General features: G+C 56.3%; 6 protein-coding genes across 7 annotated transcripts; 5 read left to right on the top strand and 1 right to left on the bottom strand.

The window, feature by feature from the left end:
- Positions 1-128: 128 nt before the first annotated feature.
- IUM83_05402 (putative receptor CCR1) lies at positions 129-1,088 on the top strand (the record flags this gene model as incomplete). Its single annotated transcript, XM_067929538.1, has 1 exon — positions 129-1,088. One exon carries the CDS (start codon positions 129-131, stop codon positions 1,086-1,088), a length of 960 nt encoding a protein of 319 aa, XP_067799799.1.
- A 912-nt stretch (positions 1,089-2,000) lies between these two features.
- On the bottom strand, positions 2,001-2,927 carry IUM83_05401 (pleiotropic drug resistance protein ABC superfamily; the record flags this gene model as incomplete). The annotated part of the gene is made up of 1 exon (XM_067929537.1): positions 2,001-2,927. One exon carries the CDS (start codon positions 2,925-2,927, stop codon positions 2,001-2,003), a length of 927 nt encoding a protein of 308 aa, XP_067799798.1.
- Positions 2,928-3,964: 1,037 nt separating this feature from the next.
- IUM83_05400 (pleiotropic drug resistance protein ABC superfamily) lies at positions 3,965-8,242 on the top strand (the record flags this gene model as incomplete). Its single annotated transcript, XM_067929536.1, has 1 exon — positions 3,965-8,242. One exon carries the CDS (start codon positions 3,965-3,967, stop codon positions 8,240-8,242), a length of 4,278 nt encoding a protein of 1,425 aa, XP_067799791.1.
- A 1,432-nt stretch (positions 8,243-9,674) lies between these two features.
- On the top strand, positions 9,675-10,530 carry IUM83_05399 (Pleiotropic drug resistance protein ABC Superfamily; the record flags this gene model as incomplete). Its single annotated transcript, XM_067929535.1, has 2 exons — positions 9,675-10,438; positions 10,527-10,530. 2 exons carry the CDS (start codon positions 9,675-9,677, stop codon positions 10,528-10,530), a joined length of 768 nt encoding a protein of 255 aa, XP_067799625.1.
- Positions 10,531-11,750: 1,220 nt separating this feature from the next.
- On the top strand, positions 11,751-13,805 carry IUM83_05398 (pleiotropic drug resistance protein ABC superfamily; the record flags this gene model as incomplete). The annotated part of the gene is made up of 1 exon (XM_067929534.1): positions 11,751-13,805. The coding sequence occupies one exon, from the start codon at positions 11,751-11,753 to the stop codon at positions 13,803-13,805; it is 2,055 nt and encodes a 684-aa protein (XP_067799712.1).
- Positions 13,806-14,388: 583 nt separating this feature from the next.
- Positions 14,389-23,338, top strand: IUM83_05397 (Piezo-type mechanosensitive ion channel component 2; the record flags this gene model as incomplete). 2 transcript variants are annotated; one of them, XM_067929533.1, is made up of 7 exons in its annotated part: positions 14,389-15,341; positions 15,429-15,485; positions 20,353-20,404; positions 20,485-20,586; positions 20,666-20,750; positions 22,022-22,041; positions 22,124-23,338. In XM_067929533.1, the coding sequence occupies 7 exons, from the start codon at positions 14,389-14,391 to the stop codon at positions 23,336-23,338; spliced, it is 2,484 nt and encodes an 827-aa protein (XP_067799716.1). The 2 variants fall into 2 exon arrangements, with proteins under 2 accessions (XP_067799716.1, XP_067799715.1); XM_067929532.1 differs by adding an exon at positions 16,335-16,437 and having other exon boundaries at positions 15,429-16,269; positions 16,503-20,404; positions 20,666-23,338.
- Positions 23,339-23,701: the final 363 nt, after the last annotated feature.

The raw sequence follows: 23,701 nt of genomic DNA, 5'->3' as shown, positions 1-23,701 counted from the left end.
CTCCAAGTCGGATCTCTCCCCCTTTTGTCGGTCAATACGGAGGATCTTCTGTGTGGGACACACCAGCCGAGTTGGCAGCGTGTCTCACTCACTTCAGTACATTCAAGTATCTTCCTTGTGACTCGAAGATGCTGCACCTCGCTCGGCGCGGCCACGCTGCGCGCCTGCCGCGCGCGCACCCGGCGCGCTGGCTGAGCTCGGCGCCGAAGGAGCTGTCGCCGTACCAGAAGCTGCAGAGGTGGCTGCAGCCGTTCGTGGCCGGCTCCAAGGGCCTGTACGTCGAGAACAAGCAGGCCTGGGCGCTGCGCCGCCGCGTGAAGGAGGCCGGCGGCCGGGCCGCCCTCTCGCGCCGCGAGCTGCTGCTGCTGCGCCAGGCGCACCGCGACCTGCTCAAGTCGCTGCCCATCCTGGCCTTCTTCTGCGTGCCCGCGCTGGGCTACGCGGCGCCGCTGCTCGGCTACCAGTTCCCCAAGCAGCTGCTGCCCTGGCAGTTCTGGCGGCCCGACCAGAAGACGCAGTTCCTCCGCGAGGACGTGCTGGCCCGCGCCGAGACGTACCCGCAGCTGGCCCAGCTGCTGCAGCAGATCGAGCACAAGGACGACGCGCTGCAGGAGATGCTGGCGCTGGCCAAGGCAGCCGGCGGCGGCCTGCGGCCCACGCAGGTGGCCGAGCTCGCGCCCTTCTTCGAGGGCCCGGCCGCGCTGCGCGCGCTCTCCAGCAAGCACATCCACGTGCTGGCCGAGGGCTCGGCGCTGTTCCCGAGCTTCGCCGTGCTGAACAAGCTGCTGCCGCCGTCGCAGCTGGAGAAGAGGCTCGAGCGGAGGATGGAGGAGCTGAGTGTGGACGACCAGCAGCTGCTGAAGGAGGGCGTGGACGACCTGTCGCTCAGTGAGCTCGAGTTCGCGTGCCAGGAGCGCGGCATCGTGACGCAGTTCGGGGAGATCGAGTCGCTGCGCGCGGCGTTGAAGGAGTGGCTCAGCATGTACGACACGGACCACTTCGACCCGGAGACGAACCCGCAGCGACTACCGCCGTCGCTGCTGCTGCACGCGCCGGCATTGTCCAGCTTCGCCGAGCCGGGCAAGTAGACACGACGGTCTAAAGTGAAAGCGAAAATCGAGTTAACGACGAACAAGTGGTAGAACGCAGAAGCTCGCGGTGTCCTGGCCAGCATCGCATCTGCCGACGGAAACAGTGATATCATACACGCTGTTGATCGACTGGGTTTGTGCTCGGCGTTTTTCTTGAAAGAGTTTGTTTGGATACTGGAAAAGGGGTATGGTATTAGTTCCCTACCGTTTCTGGTGGTTGAGGTATCGAAGCGAGAGCAGCGAGATGACCCGGATGGCGGCGATGTACACGTAGGAACACGTGCCCGTTAATGTACGACTGCGTGGCTTCATCGTACGTCGGGTCCACTGGGCAATGACCGAATAGCAGCGAGATCAAGATGGAGAATGTGTATCGCTGGGGGGTCAAGTAGTACACCCAGATACATCCCGTTGGGAAGGAGCCTGCGGGAGGATTGAAGCCGGCGAACAGCAGGAAAATGGCGTTCGTGAGCACGCGCACGATAGCGGCTACCTCCACCGTTGGCAGCGCGCAGATGAACATTTGGTCTATTTGGCCTAGATATGTCTCTAGAAGCACGAATAGCGAGCCGTTGATCCAGTGCAGCACGGCTGTACTGAATGATCCAACGCCCATTTGCGGGACGAAGATCGCTGTGAAGATCAGGCCGCTAGCGAACACGAACGGGATCTCCGCCACGGCAGCTCCGACAAAGTACCAGAAAGCCTCATACGTCTGCGAATCTCGCTCACGGTAGTACGAGACACGTTCTCGCGCTGTGAATGGAAGGCAGCAGCCGACGTACGAGATGTAGCTTTGGTACAAAGCTGTCATGAAGATCACTCCGACGGCTGAGTCAACCCCTTCGTACGTCGTGTATTCGCCATTCGACAGCACCAGTCCGAACATCATAGCGAGTCCGAAAGAAGTCATGAAGCGGGCAAGTTGTACGACGGTGTGCGCCAGTAAATTGTCAAGAACCGACTGACCAACATCCGCAGTTGTGTCACCTGGCTAGCGGCTCGCTTGTGCGTGAACACCAACTCCGGCAGACGGTCGGGAGCTGGTGTCGAGACGCCCGGTTGCTCCAGTCCAGTCACCAGAGCCTGCTGCTCAACACTCTGACGGAAATGCAGTACGAAATCCACGTTCGCAGCAGCGTCCGTCATTGGTTTCTCGCCCGCACCCGCGACACCAGCACCGATGCACTCCAACATCCACGTCGCCGGGTTCTGACCCTCCGGCAAACGCGCCACCTCCGGAATCGCCTCGAAGTAGTCGATCAGGTGTCCGCACTCACGATCGTCTGGATGCGCATTGTCCAGCTCACCGAAAAACACCATCTCGCCGCCGCGCTTCAACAGCAACAAACTGTCGAACAGGAAGAAGACGTCCGATGAAGGTTGGTGAATCGTGCACACAACCGTGCGGCCGCTGTCGGCCACCTTCCGCACACCGTCCATGATTACCTTGGCCGAGTGGGCATCCAGTCCACTGGTGGGTTCGTCCAGGAACAACACACTCGGCTGCGCTGCGAGTTCGACACCAATGGTGAGGCGCTTCATCTGCTCCTGCGATCGGCCGCGGATGATCTGGTCGGCAATGGGTCGTAGATCAAGCAAGTCCAGACATTCCTCCACAGATGCAAGTTTGGCACGCTCGGACACGCTGCTGTCCTGGCGCAAGAAGGCGCTGAACGTGAGCGCTTCACGGATGGTGGCTCCCTCTGAGTGGATGTCCTGCTGTTCGCAGTAGCCTGTGCACCGACGGATGGCCAGCTCCGTCGCGGGATATCCGTTGAGCAGAATCTCGCCCTTGATGGTGCCTCCAGTCTTGCGACCAGCGATCACGTCCATCAGTGTAGAGAAGTGGAATCCGCGCGAAAAGGCAAAAATGAAGGAGAGTGAGCATTCTGAAACTTACCCAAGCTTACGCTAACTTTACGAACTGCGCACAACCCAAGTTTTCGTAACTTCAGTTTACTACGCACAAACTTGTATATGGGCGGGAGTATGCAAAACAGTTTCTACCGGATCCAGAAAGATCTATGGCGAGATCTTGTGTGCGCCGGTTTGGTAGACTCGCCGAGTTAATTTCGGGAATGGGTTGTTTACGGCCTAATCTCGGATTTCTGATTTTCTGGAATTAAGTTTCGAGTTTCGAAACCGAGCCATTTGCTAATTCCAAATCTCGGGCGCCTGATGCGGTTTCGCTGACTATCCATTTTCAAAGTCGAGCCATTTGCTGTTTGAAAAAATCGGTTGCGCGATTCGATTTGACGAGGTATGTGTTCTTGCGACATGCGTTATCCCGGACTAATTTCGGGTGCCTGATCGCTTTTTTCGGAGTCTCTTGAGACTTGATATCCTAAAAAAGCGTTCCAGACTTTATTTTCGGATTCTAAATGTGTTCCAGACTTATTTTCGGGCTCTTGCTACTTTTCTGATAGAAACGACGTTTTGTTATCTGGGAACTCAGCAAGTTTTCTGGCAAGGACAAAGCGACGATATATCTGTACCGCGTTGCACTCGCAGTCGTCGCGCCGTCACGCACAGGCGATGCCCCCCCACCACGTACAATCAAAAACACCACTGAGCTGCCCTCGGTTTCTCGCTGGTCGTCGTTCATCCAGGCGATAGATGGGGTGAACGGCCCATTCATCCAGTCGCCGAGATGGGATGAACAAATGGCCATCCCATATTCCATGGACGATGAATGACACTATAGCGAAGACCAGCACGCGGTGCCAGACGAAAGAGATGTTAAACTAACAACGCCCGCAAGCGCGACGAAACTACTGGATCTGTCTGTGCTCGACCGAAGCTCAGTATTCGAGTATCCGCCTTCTCCACAAGTCGACCATCTACGTGAACAGGTCATTTGTGCGATAGTCATGGTCGCACCAACTGCCAATGGCGATACTTCGACCAGCCACCCGTTCGGTCACAAGCTCCAGCCCGGACTCGAGTCCGGCCACGCACTCATGCAGAACGGTGAGGCCGCCTTCTACGACTTCGTCGCGCAGCAACTCGAACCCGCGCTAGGACGCACGCTGCCCCAGATGGAGGTGCGATGCAAGGACGTGTCCGTGGTTGCCGAGGTATCCGTCGTCGAGCAGAAGTCGAGCGACAGCACCACGTCCGAGCTGCCCTCCGTCTACAACAGCCTCAAGCATATCGTGCGCAAACTCACCGCCACCAAGTGCGTCACGGAGCGGCACATCCTCAACCGCGTGGACGCCGTGTTCGAACCAGGCACCATCACGCTGGTGCTCGGACAGCCAGGGTCCGGCAAAACGTCACTCATGAAGCTGCTGAGCGGCCAGTTCCCCATGGAGAAGAACATCACGGTGCACGGTGACATCTCGTACAACGGACGAGCGTGGAAGGAGCTGCTGCCGAAGCTGCCACAGCTGGCCGCGTACGTCCCGCAGACCGACAAACACTTCCCATCGCTGTCGGTGCAGGAGACGCTCGAGTTCGCGCACGCGTGCTGCCCGGAGGAGGTGATGTCGCGACGCGGGAGGGAGATGCTATCGCACGGCACACCCGAGCAGAACGAGGCGGCACTCCGCACGGCCGAGTCGCTTTACAAGAACTACCCGGACGTGATCGTGGAGCAGCTCGGACTGCAGACGTGCCGTGACACGGTGATCGGTAACGCGTTGAAGCGTGGTGTGTCAGGCGGTGAGCGCCGGCGAGTGACCACAGGCGAGATGGAGTTCGGCATGAAGTACGCGACGTTCATGGACGAGATCAGCACGGGCCTGGACAGCGCGGCCACGTTCGACATCGTGTGCACGCAGCGCGACATCGCCAAGAAGCTGCACAAGACGGTGGTGATGGCGCTGCTGCAGCCTGCGCCGGAGGTGTTCGAGCTCTTCGACAACATTTTGCTGCTGAACGACGGCGAGGTGATGTACCATGGCCCTCGCGACCAAGCGTTGCCGTACTTCGAGACGTTGGGCTTTGTGTGTCCTCCCGACCGCGACGCGGCCGACTACCTATTGGATTTAGGCACGGATCAGCAGTACCAGTACGAGGTGGCGAAGGCGAACAACCGCGCATCGTTCAGCGTCGAAGCTCCTCGATTGGCGAGTGAGTTTGCGGGTCTGTTCCGCCAGTCGACTATTCATCAGCAGATTGCGCAGGCTTTGGACGCACCGTGGAGCGATGAACGTGTGCGTGATGGTGAGGAGCATTTGGTGAAGATGCCCGAGTTTCGACAGTCGTTCTGGACTGGCACCGTGACAGTCATGCGCCGGCAGATGCTTCTGGCGCTCCGAAACACGGCTTTCATGCGGGTACGAACGTTTATGGTCGTTGTCATGGGGCTCATGTACGGCAGTACGTTCTACAAATTTGATCCCGCCGATGTACAGGTATCGCTCGGTGTGATATACCTGACGACGTTTTTCCTGGCTATCGGGCAAGCGTCGCAAACGCCAGTGTTCGTCGCGGCTCGCGAAATTTACTACAAACAGCGCCGCGCGAATTTTTATCGAGCACAATCTTTCGCGATCGCTTGTTTGTCGGCTCTCCTACCGGTGGTAGTGGTCGAATGTCTGATCTTTGGGTGCTTCGTGTACTGGATGTGTGGTTTCATTGCTGAGGCTGGTTGTTTCCTGCTCTTCCTGCTGTGTCTGATCCTGACCAACCTCGCGCTGTGTGCATGGTTCTTCACGCTGACAGCGATGTCGCCAAATTTCAATGTCGCCAAACCGATGACGACGTTCTCCATTTCATTCTACGTCGTGTTTGGAGGTTTTGTGGTTCCATTGAGTCAAATCCCGGATTTCCTTGTAGGCTTCTATTGGATCAATCCCATCGCTTGGTGTTTGCGAGCGGTAGCGGTGAATCAATACCGTTCTCCGCAGTTCGACGTATGCGAGTACGACGGTAGAAATTACTGTTCGCTATACAACATGACCATGGGGGAGTACTCGTTGTCACTGTATGACGTGCCATCAAATAAGGCATGGGTGTGGGCGGGTGTGCTGTACCTCGTCCTCGCAAATATTTTTTTCATAGTGGTAAGCAGCCACATCCTCGAGCACAAGCGCTATGATGTCCCAGAAGGGGCCGTGGTTGCGGTCGCAAGGCCTGCGGACGAAGACAAGAAAGCAGACGATGCAAATGAGAAGAAGCAACATGCCAGCGCCGATTATGCCTTGGTCGCGACACCACGCGCTGCTTCTACTTCACCAGTACAAGAAGAGGTGCCGTCCGACATGGTCGTGGTAGATCTCCACGAGGAACAGGCAAGATTCGTACCCGTCGCCTTGGCGTTCAAAGACCTATGGTACTCCGTGCCTTTGCCCCACCACAAGCACGAATCCATCGACCTGCTCAAGGGTATCAGCGGCTACGCTCTGCCGGGTACCATGACGGCGCTCATGGGATCGTCGGGTGCCGGTAAGACTACACTGATGGACGTGATCGCTGGTCGCAAGACTGGAGGCACCATCAAGGGCGAGATTCTGCTCAACGGATATCCCGCGACGGAGCTGGCCATCCGTCGGTGCACAGGCTACTGCGAACAGCAGGACATCCACTCAGAGGGAGCCACCATCCGTGAAGCGCTCACGTTCAGCGCCTTCTTGCGCCAGGACAGCAGCGTATCCGAGCGTGCCAAACTTGCATCTGTGGAGGAGTGTCTGGACTTGCTTGATCTACGACCCATTGCCGACCAGATCATCCGCGGCCGATCGCAGGAGCAGATGAAGCGCCTCACCATTGGTGTCGAACTCGCAGCGCAGCCGAGTGTGTTGTTCCTGGACGAACCCACCAGTGGACTGGATGCCCACTCGGCCAAGGTAATCATGGACGGTGTGCGGAAGGTGGCCGACAGCGGCCGCACGGTTGTGTGCACGATTCACCAACCTTCATCGGACGTCTTCTTCCTGTTCGACAGTTTGTTGCTGTTGAAGCGCGGCGGCGAGATGGTGTTTTTCGGTGAGCTGGACAATGCGCATCCAGACGATCGTGAGTGCGGACACCTGATCGACTACTTCGAGGCGATTCCGGAGGTGGCGCGTTTGCCGGAGGGTCAGAACCCAGCGACGTGGATGTTGGAGTGCATCGGTGCTGGTGTCGCGGGTGCGGGCGAGAAACCAATGACGGACGCTGCTGCGAACGTGGATTTCGTACTGCATTTCCGTCAGAGTGTTGAGCAGCAGGCTCTGGTGACTGGACTGGAGCAACCGGGCGTCTCGACACCAGCTCCCGACCGTCTGCCGGAGTTGGTGTTCACGCGCAAACGCGCTGCAAGTCCGCTGACTCAGCTTCGTATGCTGATGGGTCGGTTCATGACGATTTACTGGCGCACACCGTCGTACAACTTGACTCGGTTATTTATCGCGTTAGGTCTTGCCGTGACGTTCGGACTTGTGCTTGTCAAATGCGATTACACCACCTACCAAGGACTTAACTCGGTGGTCGGTTTGGTCTTCATGTCAGCGCTATATCAGGGCTACATTACGTATGTTGGCACTTTGCCTTTCACATTCCACGAGCGTTCGGCGTACTACCGGGAGCGAGATGCACAGACTTACAATGCGCTCTGGTACTTCGTCGGCGCTACGATCGCGGAGATCCCGTACGTGTTTGGCAGCGGTCTCCTCTTCACGATTATCTTCTTCCCACTCATGGGCGCCGGCTCGTTCGGCACGGCCGTGCTGTATTGGATCAACGTGTCGCTGTTCGTGCTGATGCAGACATACCTGGGCCAGCTCTTCATCTACGCTCTACCAAGCGTGGAAGTTGCCGCTATCGTGGGTGTGTTGATCAACGCCATTTTCCTGTTGTTTGCTGGCTTCAACCCGCCGGCAGGATCCATCCCGGACGGCTACAAGTGGCTCTACCACATCACGCCTCAACGGTACTCGCTTTCCATCCTCGTGGCGATCTTGTTCGGCAATTGTCCCGAGGACCCGACGTACGATGAGGCTACTCAGATGTATATCAATGTGCGCTCGGAGCTGGCGTGCCAACCGCTGCAGAACACGCCGCTGTCGATCGGCCACACGACGGTGAAGGGATACATCGGGGACGTGTTCAACATGAAGTACGAGGAGGTGTGGAGCAACTTCGGTTGCGTGTTCATCTTCTTGGTCGTATTCCGCGTGTTGTCGCTGGTGGCGCTTCGATACATTAATCACCAGAAGCGGTAGAGCATTATTAAACGGAAGTTGTTGGGGCGGTGTCTTAATTCAATTGATGGCTTTCTACAAGCTGGGGGCATGTTTTGTTAGGAATCTTGTGCAACACTTGCTTCGTTTCAAGTGAACTACATGTAGCGACAGAACGCATGCAGCAATTTGCTGCCTCTCGGCACTGTCCATTGCCGATGCCGAGGTCGCCTCAGACAACCCGTCTCAGAGGTCAACTTCAGGTTGCACAGACCCGCATGAACGTGACGTAGAGTGCGGTGCGGTCACCGAATGGGGACATTTCAGATGCCATCGAAAAATGACTGGAGCAGCAGACCTCGCGACACACGCCACACTCGCTGTCACGATCGCGTTCAACGACTGCACTCACTCCCTCGCAATTGCATTTCGAAGTAGTATTGAAGCATATTGAATTTAAAATTGCAAGGTAGGCGATCATGATAGCGGATATGACGTATCCAGTCGCGGCGTTCTTGCAAGAATGCCTTCATGATCAAGATGCGATTGTGTGGTAATTCCATGTAGGACTTCGGCCGATGAAGAGAAGCTCAACAACCTGCGCGATCGGTGAGAACACACATCGTCCACCAGCGGAAGGCGGGTGACTGATCCGTTCATCCCCGCGGAGGATTGGATGAACCGGCTGTTCATCAACATCTCTGCACGCGGTCGCAGCCTCGGCCGTTACCACCGCGGCGGCGGCAATGCGAAGTCTTCGTTCTTTTGGCGCTCACGGCCTGTGTGCTCAAGTGATACGGCTGATAAAATCGAGGCAGTGAGCGGGGCGGAGGCCGCTGCGACCGAGACCTTCCTGCTTATCGCGCTGGTCGAGCACCCTGTTCGCATAGTCGACCGACTTATGTTAGCCCCGTCACAGGATCCCACGAAATGCGACATGTCGCAGCGTCTAACCTTCATATCATGCTTCGAAGAGATCTATCACGATTAAGAAGGTTAACATTTAAGTTGAATGTATACAAACGAGCAACCTCGTTGTGGTACCACAAAGCCCCAATATTGTTATAAGCGGGTTTGGCATTTCATTAGTACCTGCTGGCGCGATCCCGAAAAATGGCCCGCAATCGCGGATCCGATATTGCGCGTCGATGAGTGTGCAAGCTTTCGTAGAGCCAAGTGCGTGGTCTTTGAAGGCGATCAATCGATCTCCGCTCCCTCGCCTCCACATCTCATTAGCGATTTCGCTTCGTGGTTCGCACTTCAATCCCCTCACACAAACCCTCTCCATGGACTGCAGAACGTCACGGACATGATCGCGCCTACCACCACAATCGACGTGCCGCCCGCCACCGCCGGTCACAAGCTCCAGCCCGGACTCGAGTCCGGCCACGCACTCATGCAGAACGGTGAGGCCGCCTTCTACGACTTCGTCGCGCAGCAACTCGAACCCGCGCTAGGACGCACGCTGCCCCAGATGGAGGTGCGATGCAAGGACGTGTCCGTGGTTGCCGAGGTATCCGTCGTCGAGCAGAAGTCGAGCGACAGCACCACGTCCGAGCTGCCCTCCGTCTACAACAGCCTCAAGCATATCGTGCGCAAACTCACCGCCACCAAGTGCGTCACGGAGCGGCACATCCTCAACCGCGTGGACGCCGTGTTCGAACCAGGCACCATCACGCTGGTGCTCGGACAGCCAGGGTCCGGCAAAACGTCACTCATGAAGCTGCTGAGCGGCCAGTTCCCCATGGAGAAGAACATCACGGTGCACGGTGACATCTCGTACAACGGACGAGCGTGGAAGGAGCTGCTGCCGAAGCTGCCACAGCTGGCCGCGTACGTCCCGCAGACCGACAAACACTTCCCATCGCTGTCGGTGCAGGAGACGCTCGAGTTCGCGCACGCGTGCTGCCCGGAGGAGGTGATGTCGCGACGCGGGAGGGAGATGCTATCGCACGGCACACCCGAGCAGAACGAGGCGGCACTCCGCACGGCCGAGTCGCTTTACAAGAACTACCCGGACGTGATCGTGGAGCAGCTCGGACTGCAGACGTGCCGTGACACGGTGATCGGTAACGCGTTGAAGCGTGGTGTGTCAGGCGGTGAGCGCCGGCGAGTGACCACAGGCGAGATGGAGTTCGGCATGAAGTACGCGACGTTCATGGACGAGATCAGCACGGGCCTGGACAGCGCGGCCACGTTCGACATCGTGTGCACGCAGCGCGACATCGCCAAGAAGCTGCACAAGACGGTGGTGATGGCGCTGCTGCAGCCTGCGCCGGAGGTGTTCGAGCTCTTCGACAACATTTTGCTGCTGAACGACGGCGAGGTGATGTACCATGGCCCTCGCGACCAAGCGTTGCCGTACTTCGAGACGTTGGGCTTTGTGTGTCCTCCCGACCGCGACGCGGCCGACTACCTATTGGATTTAGGCACGGATCAGCAGTACCAGTACGAGGTGGCGAAGGCGAACAACCGCGCATCGTTCAGCGTCGAAGCTCCTCGATTGGCGAGTGAGTTTGCGGGTCTGTTCCGCCAGTCGACTATTCATCAGCAGATCGCGCAGGCTTTGGACGCACCGTGGAGCGATGAACGTGTGCGTGATGGTGAGGAGCATTTGGTGAAGATGCCCGAGTTTCGACAGTCGTTCTGGACTGGCACCGTGACAGTCATGCGCCGGCAGATGCTTCTGGCGCTCCGAAACACGGCTTTCATGCGGGTACGAACGTTGATGGTCGTTGTCATGGGTCTCATCTACGGCAGTACGTTTTTCGGTTTTGACCCGACGAATGCCCAAGTGTCCTTGGGTGTGCTCTACCAGACCACCATGTTCCTGGCCATGGGTCAGGCGTCGCAAACCCCAGTGTTTATTGCAGCTCGCGAAATCTACTACAGGCACCGCCGGGCAAACTTCTACCGCACTTCGTCTTTCGCGATCGCTTGTCTGACGGCACTTGTGCCTTCTGCTGTTGCTGAGTGCCTGGTGTTTGGTTGCTTCGTGTACTGGATGTGCGGCTTCGTCGGTGGAGTGGGCTACTTCTTGTTTTTCCTTCTCTGCATGGTTCTCACCAACCTTGCTTTGTGCGCATGGTTCTTCACGCTGACAGCCATGGCCCCGAATTTCAACATCGCCAAGCCCTGTTCTACGTTCTCCATCGCATTTTACGTGGTGTTCGCTGGTTTCATCGTCCCTCGGTCCCAGATTCCCGACTTCTTCGTGTGGATTTACTGGCTCAACCCTCTTGCTTGGTGTTTGCGTGCAGTCGCTGTGAACCAATACCGGTCGCCAAAGTTTGACGTTTGTGTGTACGCTGGCGAAGACTACTGCTCGCAATACAACATGACCATGGGCGAGTACTCGCTGTCGCTGTATGACGTCCCGTCCAGTAAAGCATGGGTGTGGGGTGGCGTGTTGTTCCTACTGTTTTCCATCGTATTCTTTGTCGTGGCTGGCAGCTACATTCTCGAGCACAAGCGGTACGATATTCCTGCCGCAACGGTGGCAGTGGTCTCCAGTATCGTTGACGACAAGGAGAAGAGCAAGCTGGAAGAAATGTCGGAAGCGGACGAGCAACCGAACCGCCCAGACGGAACGGCCAGCTATGTCATGGTCGCGACACCACGCGCTGCTTCTACTTCGCCAGTACAAGAAGAGGTGCCGTCCGACATGGTCGTGGTAGATCTCCACGAGGAACAGGCAAGATTCGTACCCGTCGCCTTGGCGTTCAAAGACCTATGGTACTCCGTGCCTTTGCCCCACCACAAGCACGAATCCATCGACCTGCTCAAGGGTATCAGCGGCTACGCTCTGCCGGGTACCATGACGGCGCTCATGGGATCGTCGGGTGCCGGTAAGACTACACTGATGGACGTGATCGCTGGTCGCAAGACTGGAGGTACCATCAAGGGCGAGATTCTGCTCAACGGATATCCCGCGACGGAGCTGGCCATCCGTCGGTGCACAGGCTACTGCGAACAGCAGGACATCCACTCAGAGGGAGCCACCATCCGTGAAGCGCTCACGTTCAGCGCCTTCTTGCGCCAGGACAGCAGCGTGTCCGAGCGTGCCAAACTTGCATCTGTGGAGGAATGTCTGGACTTGCTTGATCTACGACCCATTGCCGACCAGATCATCCGCGGCCGATCGCAGGAGCAGATGAAGCGCCTCACCATTGGTGTCGAACTCGCAGCGCAGCCGAGTGTGTTGTTCCTGGACGAACCCACCAGTGGACTGGATGCCCACTCGGCCAAGGTAATCATGGACGGTGTGCGGAAGGTGGCCGACAGCGGCCGCACGGTTGTGTGCACGATTCACCAACCTTCATCGGACGTCTTCTTCCTGTTCGACAGTTTGTTGCTGTTGAAGCGCGGCGGCGAGATGGTGTTTTTCGGTGAGCTGGACAATGCGCATCCAGACGATCGTGAGTGCGGACACCTGATCGACTACTTCGAGGCGATTCCGGAGGTGGCGCGTTTGCCGGAGGGTCAGAACCCGGCGACGTGGATGTTGGAGTGCATCGGTGCTGGTGTCGCGGGTGCGGGCGAGAAACCAATGACGGACGCTGCTGCGAACGTGGATTTCGTACTGCATTTCCGTCAGAGTGTTGAGCAGCAGGCTCTGGTGACTGGACTGGAGCAACCGGGCGTCTCGACACCAGCTCCCGACCGTCTGCCGGAGTTGGTGTTCACGCGCAAACGCGCTGCAAGTCCGCTGACTCAGCTTCGTATGCTGATGGGTCGGTTCATGACGATTTACTGGCGCACGCCGTCGTACAACTTGACTCGGTTCTTGATCGCATTTGCTCTCGCGGTGATATTTGGTCTCGTTCTGGTGAACGGCAACTACACGACCTACCAAGGACTGAACTCAGCGGTTGGCATCATTTTCATGACGGCACTTTACCAGGGCTACATCACGTACGTCGGTTGTCTGCCGTTCACGCTACGAGAGCGTGCCTCATACTACCGGGAGCGAGATGCACAGACTTACAATGCGCTCTGGTACTTCGTCGGCGCTACGATCGCGGAGATCCCGTACGTGTTTGGCAGCGGTCTCCTCTTCACGATTATCTTCTTCCCACTCATGGGCGCCGGCTCGTTCGGCACGGCCGTGTTGTATTGGATCAACGTGTCGCTGTTCGTGCTGATGCAGACATACCTGGGCCAGCTCTTCATCTACGCCATGCCAAGCGTGGAAGTCGCTGCAATCGTGGGTGTGCTGATCAACGCCATTTTCCTGTTGTTTGCTGGCTTCAACCCGCCGGCAGGATCTATCCCGGACGGCTACAAGTGGCTCTACCACATCACGCCCCAACGGTACTCGCTTTCCATCCTCGTGGCGATCCTGTTCGGCAATTGTCCCGAGGACCCGACGTACGATGAGGCTACTCAGATGTATATCAATGTGCGCTCAGAGCTGGCGTGCCAACCGCTGCAGAACACGCCGCTGTCGATCGGCCACACGACGGTGAAGGGATACATCGGGGACGTGTTCAACATGAAGTACGAGGAGGTGTGGAGCAACTTCGGTTGCGTGTTCATCTTCTTGGTCGTGTTCCGCGTGTTGTCGCTGGTGGCGCTTCGATACATTAATCACCAGAAGCGGTAGATGAATGGGCTTAGCAAGAAAATATACAATCGATCTTTTTAACTTTGCGAACGCGTCCGTGGGTATAGCTCGCGATAGCTTCGACGCTTGTGTAGCAGCCATGCATTGTCAACTCAATTGCCACCTTGACATCGACTCCAAGTTCTCAACGAACAGAGGTATCTGTTGGAAGCTAGCAGCGTCTACTAAGCAGGCACTCCACTGTGCAGAGTTTACGGGACGGAACATGCTACACATGGCCAATGCGCACGATGCCCGAAAACAGCACCTGCAGCGTCGATCCATGCGTTAGCAGGAGGAGCACCATGTCGTTGCGGGTGCATATACAGCCGCTCACATGCAGGTGCCGAAGCCACCGCACGGACTGACGACCAAAGTCACGCGTGGCACTGGTGAATGAGTCTCGAGCCGCTCTGCAACTGGTCCTGCAGCTATGGATAGCGATGGCAAGGCAGGCACCAGGGCGCCTGAATAAACGTCTCCAGGCCGCTCCTTCCCATGCACAGCGTGCAGAAACCGAGCCAGCAACAGCACCGCCCATGGCCCACACCCCATTCCGCCTCCGTCCTCCTCGTCCTCCCCAATGCGGCGGCCGAACGCCGCGGGCCACGACGCCGCCGCGTCCTCCTTCATCGGGGCCGACGGCCGCATCGTGCTGACGCCCACGCGGCCGCCCACGCAGGACGCGGCCGCGGCCTACGGCCACGTGGCCACGCCGTCCTTCGGCTCGTTCCGCCGAGACCAGTCGCTGCGCCTGAACGCGTCGGGCCACCGCGCGCCACGGCCCGGCCACAAACTGTCGCTGCGTGCGCTGGCCGCGCTGCGCACGGCGGCCGAGGTGCTGTTCGCGCTGTGCCTGATGCTGGCCGTGGGCGCGCGCGCGAACCTCGTGTCGCTGTATTATTTATTGGCGTTCTGCTACGGCACGGTGCAGTCGTTCCAGTCGCGGGCCGTGACGCTGCTGACGCTGGCCGTGGCGCTCGCGGCCTGCGTCTGCCACGCGGCCATCAGGGGGATCCACGGAGACGACGACAGCTACGCCGGCGCGGACGTGGCCAAGCTCTTCGGCTTCCGGCCCATGCGCGACTCGAAGCAGTACCTGCAGGGCGTGGGCGTGGACGCGCTCGTGCTCGTGTGCAGCGCCATCCACTACTGGTACGTGCTGCGGAGACTCAGCGCGCGCTCCACGGAGCAGCGCGAGGAGCAGCAGCAGCACTTCGACCTGTTCGAGATGGGCGAGCAGCTCATCAACCGCAGCGAGCCCAAGCGCGACCGGCGGCGGTCCATGCGGCGCGTGGTGGAGCTCTTCAGCGCCGTGCTGCTGTTCCTCACGTCGGTGTCCGTGCCGGCGTTCGCCACGGGCGTGCTGTACCTGCTGCTGCTGCAGCGCCTGATCGGCTACACGGTGTTCGTGCGCCGGATGACGGTGCAGGAGCTGCTCTCGCGCAAGTCGGGCGTCAAGTTCTCGAGCTACTTCCTCGGCCCGAGGACCACGAACGTCGTGCTGGGACTGTGCCTCGTCATCATCGTTGCATGGTACGTAAAAACTCTCAGCGCAAGTTCATTATCGAGCGATGATGCGCCATCTAACAAGGTGTCCTCGTTGAATTGAATGCTGTCCAGGTACGTCTTCCAGGTGGACCAGTTGACCGACAACGACACGGTGCAGAAGACTGGCAAGTACGCCGGCTTCGCAAACTTCCGGGACGGCGGAGTCCGATGGCAGTACTATTTCTTCGCGGGCTTCCTATTCTTGCTGTTTGTCAGTTCTGCCAAGCTGCACAACCTGCACGTGGAAGAAAAAGAGACCGACGGAAAAAGAAGAGCGAGCCTCGCTTCCGGGTTTTCCCATGAGGCAGGCGTGACGGTCGATTTGGGTTCTGTGGATGCCGACGTGGCGCGGTCCCTGCTTGACCCGCTTGACGAACGCCACCGAGCTCAGACTGCGGATATCAAGGATTTGCTGAGCAAGCAGTCCATCGTGGTTCGAGCTTTTGCTCGCGACGGAGGTCTTCTGCTAGGCAGCGCGGCGGCAATCGTGTGGTGCGTATCGTACCCGTCGTACCTCTCCGCCGCGTTCTTAGGGGTGGCGTTCGTGACCATCGCGTCGTTCGGGGTGCTGCCGTCCGCGATTTTCATGTGGTTACTGATCGCGTTCGGCACGCTCATGGCGCTGGCAGAATACACGAGCAACCTCACGATCAATTTCATGCCGGATGACTACACGACGTACGGCTTGCGCGTGTTCGACTACCCGTTTCTCGACATTGGAGCGCACACGCTGTGCCTCGTGTTCATGTTCTTGTCCATCCGGACGCAATGGCGGTATCAAGATGTCCTCCGCGAGTCCCGAAAACGTCGCAATACAGCCAAGGTTTCTGGCGATGATGAGGATGGCGACCCCGTTGCCAACGGTGAAAGAGCAAGTTTCGCTAACTTCGTTCGGCTGGCCAAGATACGCAGCGTAAGTGCGCCCTGCGATGACCAAAGAAATTGCACGGGACTAATGATTCTTGTTGTGTACTTCAGCAAATCCAATCGGACTGGCAGTCAGCCACGCGCTTGTGGATTGTAGATGCGAAGCGAGTCATCTTCACTCATTTGGACGCACTCGTTCTTGCCACAATTCTGAGTAAGTATGTGTCTGCTGTTGAGCAGGGGTACCTGGTACTGACCGTGTGAATTCTGTGTTTGTAGTTGTTGCGCTGAGTACCCACGTGTCGTTTTTACAGATCGGATACCTGGTTCTTGCCGCACTGCTCATGCTATTTTTCGAGAAGCGAAGGCGCTTTTGGCGCGTTCTACTACTTTATGCCCTTGGAGCCTGCTTTGCTGTGTTTCTCCGTAATGTTGATTGCACGGATAGTTCTGAGATGGAGCTTATTGGTCTGCAGTGCTATCACCCCGGCATGTACACATGGGGATCGTTGTGGCCAACGCTATTTAGTGCACAGCTTTTGATTATCTTCCAGTTGGTGTTCCAACTTGTGATCTACGTGGTGAACAGCGAAGCAATCGAAGAGCGCCTGAAAACGAGAGAGCATGTCCGGCAAAACCCCGTCTTCTTCGTTTCCCGCCTGGCAGTCGAGATCGATAACTGGTTTCGCATCTGTGGAGTTCTACTTTGCTACACCGCTTTTATTGTCGTGGCGCTGCAGTTTGAAAGCGGGCCAAACAGCTTGAGTACGAATATGGTGGGAGGTGTGCAGCTGGCGTTGTTCTTGATCATTTTCGGGAATCATTTGGGTGGCTTTCAATCATCTCCCCGAACGTCCTTGCGTCTAAAGGTGCTGTGGTCGCTGGCACTGTTGGTTGAAGTCGTGATCTTAGTGGCTAGATACATCTACCAGTTCGAAGAAGTGTCAACGTACATGGAAAAACACTTCTTCACGTCGTCTTTTATTTCAGCACAGGATTTTGGCCTCGAGTACCATGCGTCCAACAGTGGAATCTCGGATGTGTTCGTGTACTTGCTCCCCACAGCAGTCATGATGGGGTTGTGTTTTTGGCAGCTTTCGTCTATGATGAAGGATGTCACGCCGTACGACTTCTTCACCGCTGGCCGAAGCCGCGCGGCGGACTGCATTCGCTTCTTCATGGAAACGGTCCAGCACCTCTTGATCTCGTTTAGTGCAACAACGCTGGTGATTGTGACGATGTGGGTTGCGCTCGACCAGATCAGCTTCGTGGGTTGGCTCTACATTATCATACTGATCGGCGGGCGAGCCTTGAGCGACTCGTGGAAGCAGTTGTGGTTCCCGCTGTTCTGGTTAGCAGCGCTTTCGATGCTTTTGAAGTACCTGATTCAGCTGAGCACTTTCAACACGGAACAATCTGGCTCGGGTGATAGTAACGTGCTGTTCAAGCCTGGCGACGACAGTGACTGGGTCGGAATGATTCGCTTGGACGAGCGCTACGAAGATAGTGCTGGCAAGTCGGCGTTGTGGGATTTGCTGTCCGGGGAGCTTTTGATCGTTTTGATGTGTGCGCTTCAGCGTGTGGCGCAGTACTTTGACTCATCCTCGTCTGCGAGGCGCCATGCAGAACTTGAGGAACTAACGGCACGGTTCGAAGAGCAGTATGCTCTGTATGCAGCTAACAATCTGGATTCATATCACCCCACCTCCTCTTGTGAAGTAGACGATGACGAAGATGATCTGAAAGACCGAGCACGTGCTTTCACATACGATGACGACGACATTGCACTTGCTCGTTCGAGGAAGACAAAACCAGCTTCAGAGAATGAGCCAGACAGTAAACGTGACCACGCATCTTTGTCGGCAATTTCCTCGGATGACAAGGGCTTCTTTTCGTGTCTGCGCAGCTTCTGCACCACGTATGCCAGCAAGGCATCCGTGAACGTGGTAATGCTCCTTCTCACAGTGTCGTGCTTCGTACACCAAGATATTATCGCGATGGTTTACCTCCTCATCGTGTACAGTATGATGTATGCATATCCTACGACGGTGTGTAGACGATGGTGGGCTTTGGCGTGGCTGCTTTCCTTAGTGATCGTGCTGGAGTACTCCGTGATCTTATGGCTCCCTCCTTTCTTGGACATTAACATGGAAGAAACGTTCCCGTGGCGAGTAATTTCTGACACGTACGAAAAATGGTTGGTAATGAGCAACCAGCACAAATGGGCTTTGATGGCAGACTTTGTGGCACTGTTGAGTGTGTATCTCCTGCCAGATTCTAAGCGATTCGCTGAAGACGAGGAGGTGATTACAGTTGTTGATGAGTCAGCATCAACCCTGAAGCTGAATCACGACGGTGCATGCGTTGAAGAAAGCACTGAAGGAACGGGCAACGTGCCATTCGCAGTGTCATCCGGGGAAGTCACGTACGTCTTACTGATGCGGAAGTACGTTTGGTATTACCTGGAGTTTGTGTTTCTTGCAAACTGGTTGCCACTGCTCCTGCTTTTAGTGTTTGTGTTTGGCGCGAAGCAAGGCGGTGCAGTCTCAATTGCGTATCTACTGGGGTCATTGGTGATGCTCTACCGACTGGATGAAGCGCGCGAGCCTTCAAACCCTTGGATCCAATACCTGCGGAAATGGAATTGGGGGCACTTGTTCGTGATTACCATTATCAACGCCCCCTACGTGTACGCTGCGCTCAGCAACTGCCTCATCGGTACGAAAACGGGAGATGACGATAGTTGCATGTCTGTCGCCAATTTCCTCGGCGTGGAAGCCAACAAGATTCCGTACGGTCTTATTGCTCTTTTCGTATTGATCTCCATCCAGTGTGAGATTCTCATCGCGCCAACATATCATACCGTGTTCGCGATTCTGGTTAGCGAGCAAAGCCGCGCGTCGATTCGCCGTGAGGAGATCGTGCGCGACTTCTATCGTCGACGAACAGAGCAGTGGTATGCGATGAAGAAGGACAAGAATGCAGCAATTCAGCGGCTTAAAATTATAGTATCAAAGCTCGTCCATAAAGTAGAGGAGCTGATGGACATCGCATTAGGTCTACACCACAATTTGCCTCCGATGGCACCTACCAAGGCTGTTGCTGTGGAACGCACGCAAAATTCGGCTACGATCTCTTGGGAAAAACCGACTGGTAGCTACCACAAAATTCGATACTACCGCATCTCACGGCAGCAGTTTCCGTCAATGACACTTCTGGGTGATTTTGGAGACATTGTCGAGATCTCTGGCGATCGCTGTGAGGCTAGAATTGAAGGCCTTCGCCCCGGAACCAGCTACCAGTTCAAAGTATGTGCTGTCTCTCGAATGGGTGAAGGCCCGTTTAGTGTTGCCAGCGACCCAATCGCTACATACCCCTTGAATCTGGATGGCTCGACAACGGCCGGTTGGATGAAATATCGACGCGAAAAGCTACCAGCGCCTCGGTTCGGGTTCCTGGTATCGTGGATGAAAGCAAAGTATTTGCACCGCTACGTGGTCATCGACTCGAGTCACTTGGTGTTCTACCAGGATGAAGACATGGCACTTAGACATCGAAGTCGGAAGCACAGAAAACGACTGAAAACGTCGTTCAAATGGCGAGACGTGATCTCGTTGAAGCTTAGCGACACAAAGGTGCAATTTGACGATATGTCACCGTCGTTGTACTGTTTTGAAATCGTCGTTCGTCACGCAGGCAGCCGCGGCGACGTGAAGTACGTGTTCCAGTCAGAACTAACGAAGGAGTTCAACATGTTCCTCTCGGCTCTGGCATTCGCGGTTCCCCGTGAAGCACTGGACGAAAGTATTGTTGAGTGCTTAAAGGAGCGGAACTTGCCAAATCCTCTCGACGTAGCACCACCATCTCGCAGTGGCGACGACGACCCGAATTATGATGAGAACAAAAGTGAGTGGAGCAGTGTGACTGGCGATGAAAGCACGCTCGGTGACCCAGAAGACGAGGAGTTTGACGACAAGAACGGGTTTGCGTGGCGCACGCCGCTATACAGACTCCTGTACGACTTCCAGAACGCCGGGTTCAAACTAGAAACCAGTCAGTATGAAGAAGACGACCTGAACGAACCTTCACTAGCTGAGATTGGTCAGCTTGTTATCAATGGAGTTCGTAGCAAGAGCGCAAGTATCTGCTGCCTGGCGATGGTCATCTGCTTTACTGTGCAGGTACGGCATTTGTGTTGGTTTGGATGGTTCATCGCGAGTGTTGTGTACTTATCAGGCGTTGTCGATTTTGATGTGGACAGGCGGACTTGCTGAATATGGTGTACGTAATGGCCGCGTTCGGCTTTCTAATCGTTGAGAACCCGCGCCCGGCTCCGACGGTGTGGATGCACTTGCTTGCTTACGTACGTATCTGCTGATAGCATTTGCACCTTTATCTATCGACAACGAGCTGACCTGCGTTACGTGTTCTTGCCAATTCAGACTTGTTGCATTATTGCGCTGCGATACCTGTTTCAGCTCTCGATATTTTGCACCGGGATGACCACCGTTGGATACTTTTACCCGAGTTTTGAACCGTATTGCACAACAGCAACTGATGCAGCAACAAACGCGAAGTCCATCCAGTCTATGGTTCTCTTCGGCCTGTACAAGTTCGACGGTATTGCTATCGACGATGTCACTTCAGTGTATGGTGGCTTGCAATGGGATTTCTACGTGATGCTTTTCCTGCTGTGGCACCAGCGAGAACTCCGGCTTCAAGGCTTCTGGGTGGAAGCCCACAGTGGGGATATGGTGGACGACCAGGCTTCATCGCGCTACAAATCGGAAGTCATGCGAGGACTGCGGGCATCTTTTTCTTCGTCACACGATTCCATCGATGATGCGTTCCTGTACGATGGCCCTGTTGGCACCAAGAAGCTCGAGCGTACGAAGAGCGCTCGTTCAGTTTTGAAAGCACAGGGGGCTCCGTCATTCACTTCTCAGCGTAGCAGCAGAAATCTTCCAATCGTGGAGCGGGCGGCGACCAACGCGACTGTTGTCAGCATGGACAACGCGGATATATGCAATGAGGTCGCGGCGCAAGTACTACAAGAAATGCGCGAACAAGAGAAACTGGAAGCCGAGAAGAAGGCGGCGGAGGCAATTGCTGCAGCTCAAAATTACGATGGTAATGTGGCGCATTCTCCATCGTCACGACGATCCATTGAGTACACGACTGCTGCAGGTAACATGTCGCCTCGTTCTCCTAGAGCAGGCAAGGACAATGTCGTCTCGAAGCAGGTAGACATGGACGCGGACGAGTCGGAGGTCGGATTCCATGCGCGCGCCAAAGAATCGTGGCTTCAGACGAAGTATCCCCAGGTCTACGCGTATTTTCAGACTGTCATTTGCAAGCCGCCAGCTCAATGGGACAAGGACATCCAGGTGGCTATCACAGGAGAAAAGCCCGGCCGTGATTTCTACACCGCTTCGCTGTCGGTGCTTCTCTTTTCGTCGATTTACGCTGTTATCTTTTACGAAAAGTTAGGCGAGGCCGACTCGAGCAGCACTTCAGTTGCAGATGCGAACAGTCGAGTGTCATCGTCGTCGCTACTGTCAGGATACCTGGTGTTGTTGGTGTTGATCGAGCTGATCTTCATCATTTGGGACCGCGTGGCCTACGTTTGCTCGTCACTTCAGTCCAAGGTGATACTACAGTACTCGTACACGTTCGTGCTGCACATGACGGTGTGGTACTTCCTACCAAGCAACATCAATATCTACTTCCAGCAACGACCTGCACTCGTGGCGTTCTACCTGTTCCAGTGCGTGTACCTGTGGCTCGGCGCACTGCAGATCCGATACGGGTACCCGGCGTACCTCGGCAGCCGCTACAACTACACCGAGGAGACGAAGGTGACTGCCGTGAGCGAGATGCTCTTCGGTCTGATGATGCAGGCGCCGTTCCTGTTCGAGATGCGGGCGTTGCTGGACTACATCTGCACTAAGACGTCGTTGAGTTGGCAGCACTGGGTCCTGCTGGAAGACACGGCAGCACACCTCTTTGGCGTGAAGGGCGAAATGAAAGGACGAGTCGAGGAGGCTGAGATTCTGCAAGGCAAGCAGCGACAGCCCATGAAAAAGAAGCTGACGTCGGCAGGTGTGATGCTGTTGTTCCTGCTGATCTGTCTTGTGGGGCCGCTGGCCATGTTCAGCTCTATCAACCCCAGCACGACTGCAAACGAGGTGACTCTGACCACGGTCGTCTTCGGAATCGTGGACGAGCAGGAAACCATGAACCAACTGTACTCGAACAGCGACAGCAACAGCCCGTCGTGCAAGGTCGGCCTGAACACCGACAGCGCGTCTGTGCAGTGCGTCGAGTTCGACGTGTTCTCGTCCGACGTGTGGACATTGTCGCCGCCACGTATGGACCTGCTTGTGACGCAGCTGCAGTCGACGCAGGCGCTCAACTGGACCATTGAGTTCACGTTCACGCGCCCAGGCCCCACCAACGACGAAGTGATTTCGTCCACTTATTCGGTCAGAATGACCGATGAACACCGGAACGCACTGATCCCGATGATCAAGCAAACTGTGAATGACGACGACAGCTCGACGTTGGCTTCCATCCAGGTAGACAATCTCTTCCCCGTCGTCTTGCAGCTAACAGCGAGCAGTGGCGTGCTGCGACGGTCTACCGAGATGCGCTCTGTGGCGGTCACCAAGCATGGGTTGGACGGATCGACGTGGTGGACGATCACGCCAGTGATAGGGAAGTCGGGCACGAACTACTGTTCGGCTGCCTACCCGTTCTGCGTCGTGACCGTGTCGGACCGCATCGTCCAGGGTCTCACTACACTCGGCATCAGCTCGTACGGACTCACTGCTGTATACATCTTCGTGGTGGTCACCGTGGGTAGTGCTGTCAAAGGCTTCTTCCGTGGCAAGCTGTTCCAGATCCAGTACGAGGAGCTGCCGGACCCTGAGGACGTGCTGGAGCTGGTTGAGGGCATCTACATCGCTCGACACGAACACTACGTGGGGCACCTGAAGGACGAGGTGCGCATCTTCGAGACGCTGGTACGCGTGCTGCGCTCTCCTGAAACTCTCATCAAAGTCACGGGCACCAACGTTATCCACATCCCAACCGCCAAGGAGAAGCTTGACTGAGTTAGCCTAGAATCAAAGTTTTGAATGTTTATTAAACCCCTTTTTGAGATGCACCACGATCTCCTTTCGCCCGAACGTGAGCGTGAAGTGAAGCTCGAGCATTTGTCCCCAAACCAGGTGCGTCGGCATAGTTGTGTGCGCCTGCAACCTTGGCCAGTGATGCGACAGATATGCAAGTCGCCTCGGTCGTCAGCAGGTTCGTCGAGGCGAACAGGGTCAGTCAAGTCGTTCACCTCATCACTCAGCGTGACGACCGACTACCGAGTTTCGTCCACCTCATCATTTGCCGTGACGACCGGCGAAAGACTGCTCCGGCTATGAACGTGCAAACGGAGACCAGGAGCAATGCTCATCATGAGCAAA

Source organism: Phytophthora cinnamomi (assembly GCF_018691715.1).
Source record: "Phytophthora cinnamomi strain GKB4 chromosome Unknown Contig4, whole genome shotgun sequence".
Taxonomy (NCBI): domain Eukaryota; phylum Oomycota; class Peronosporomycetes; order Peronosporales; family Peronosporaceae; genus Phytophthora; species Phytophthora cinnamomi.
This window is presented reverse-complemented; position numbering and strand designations above follow the sequence as displayed.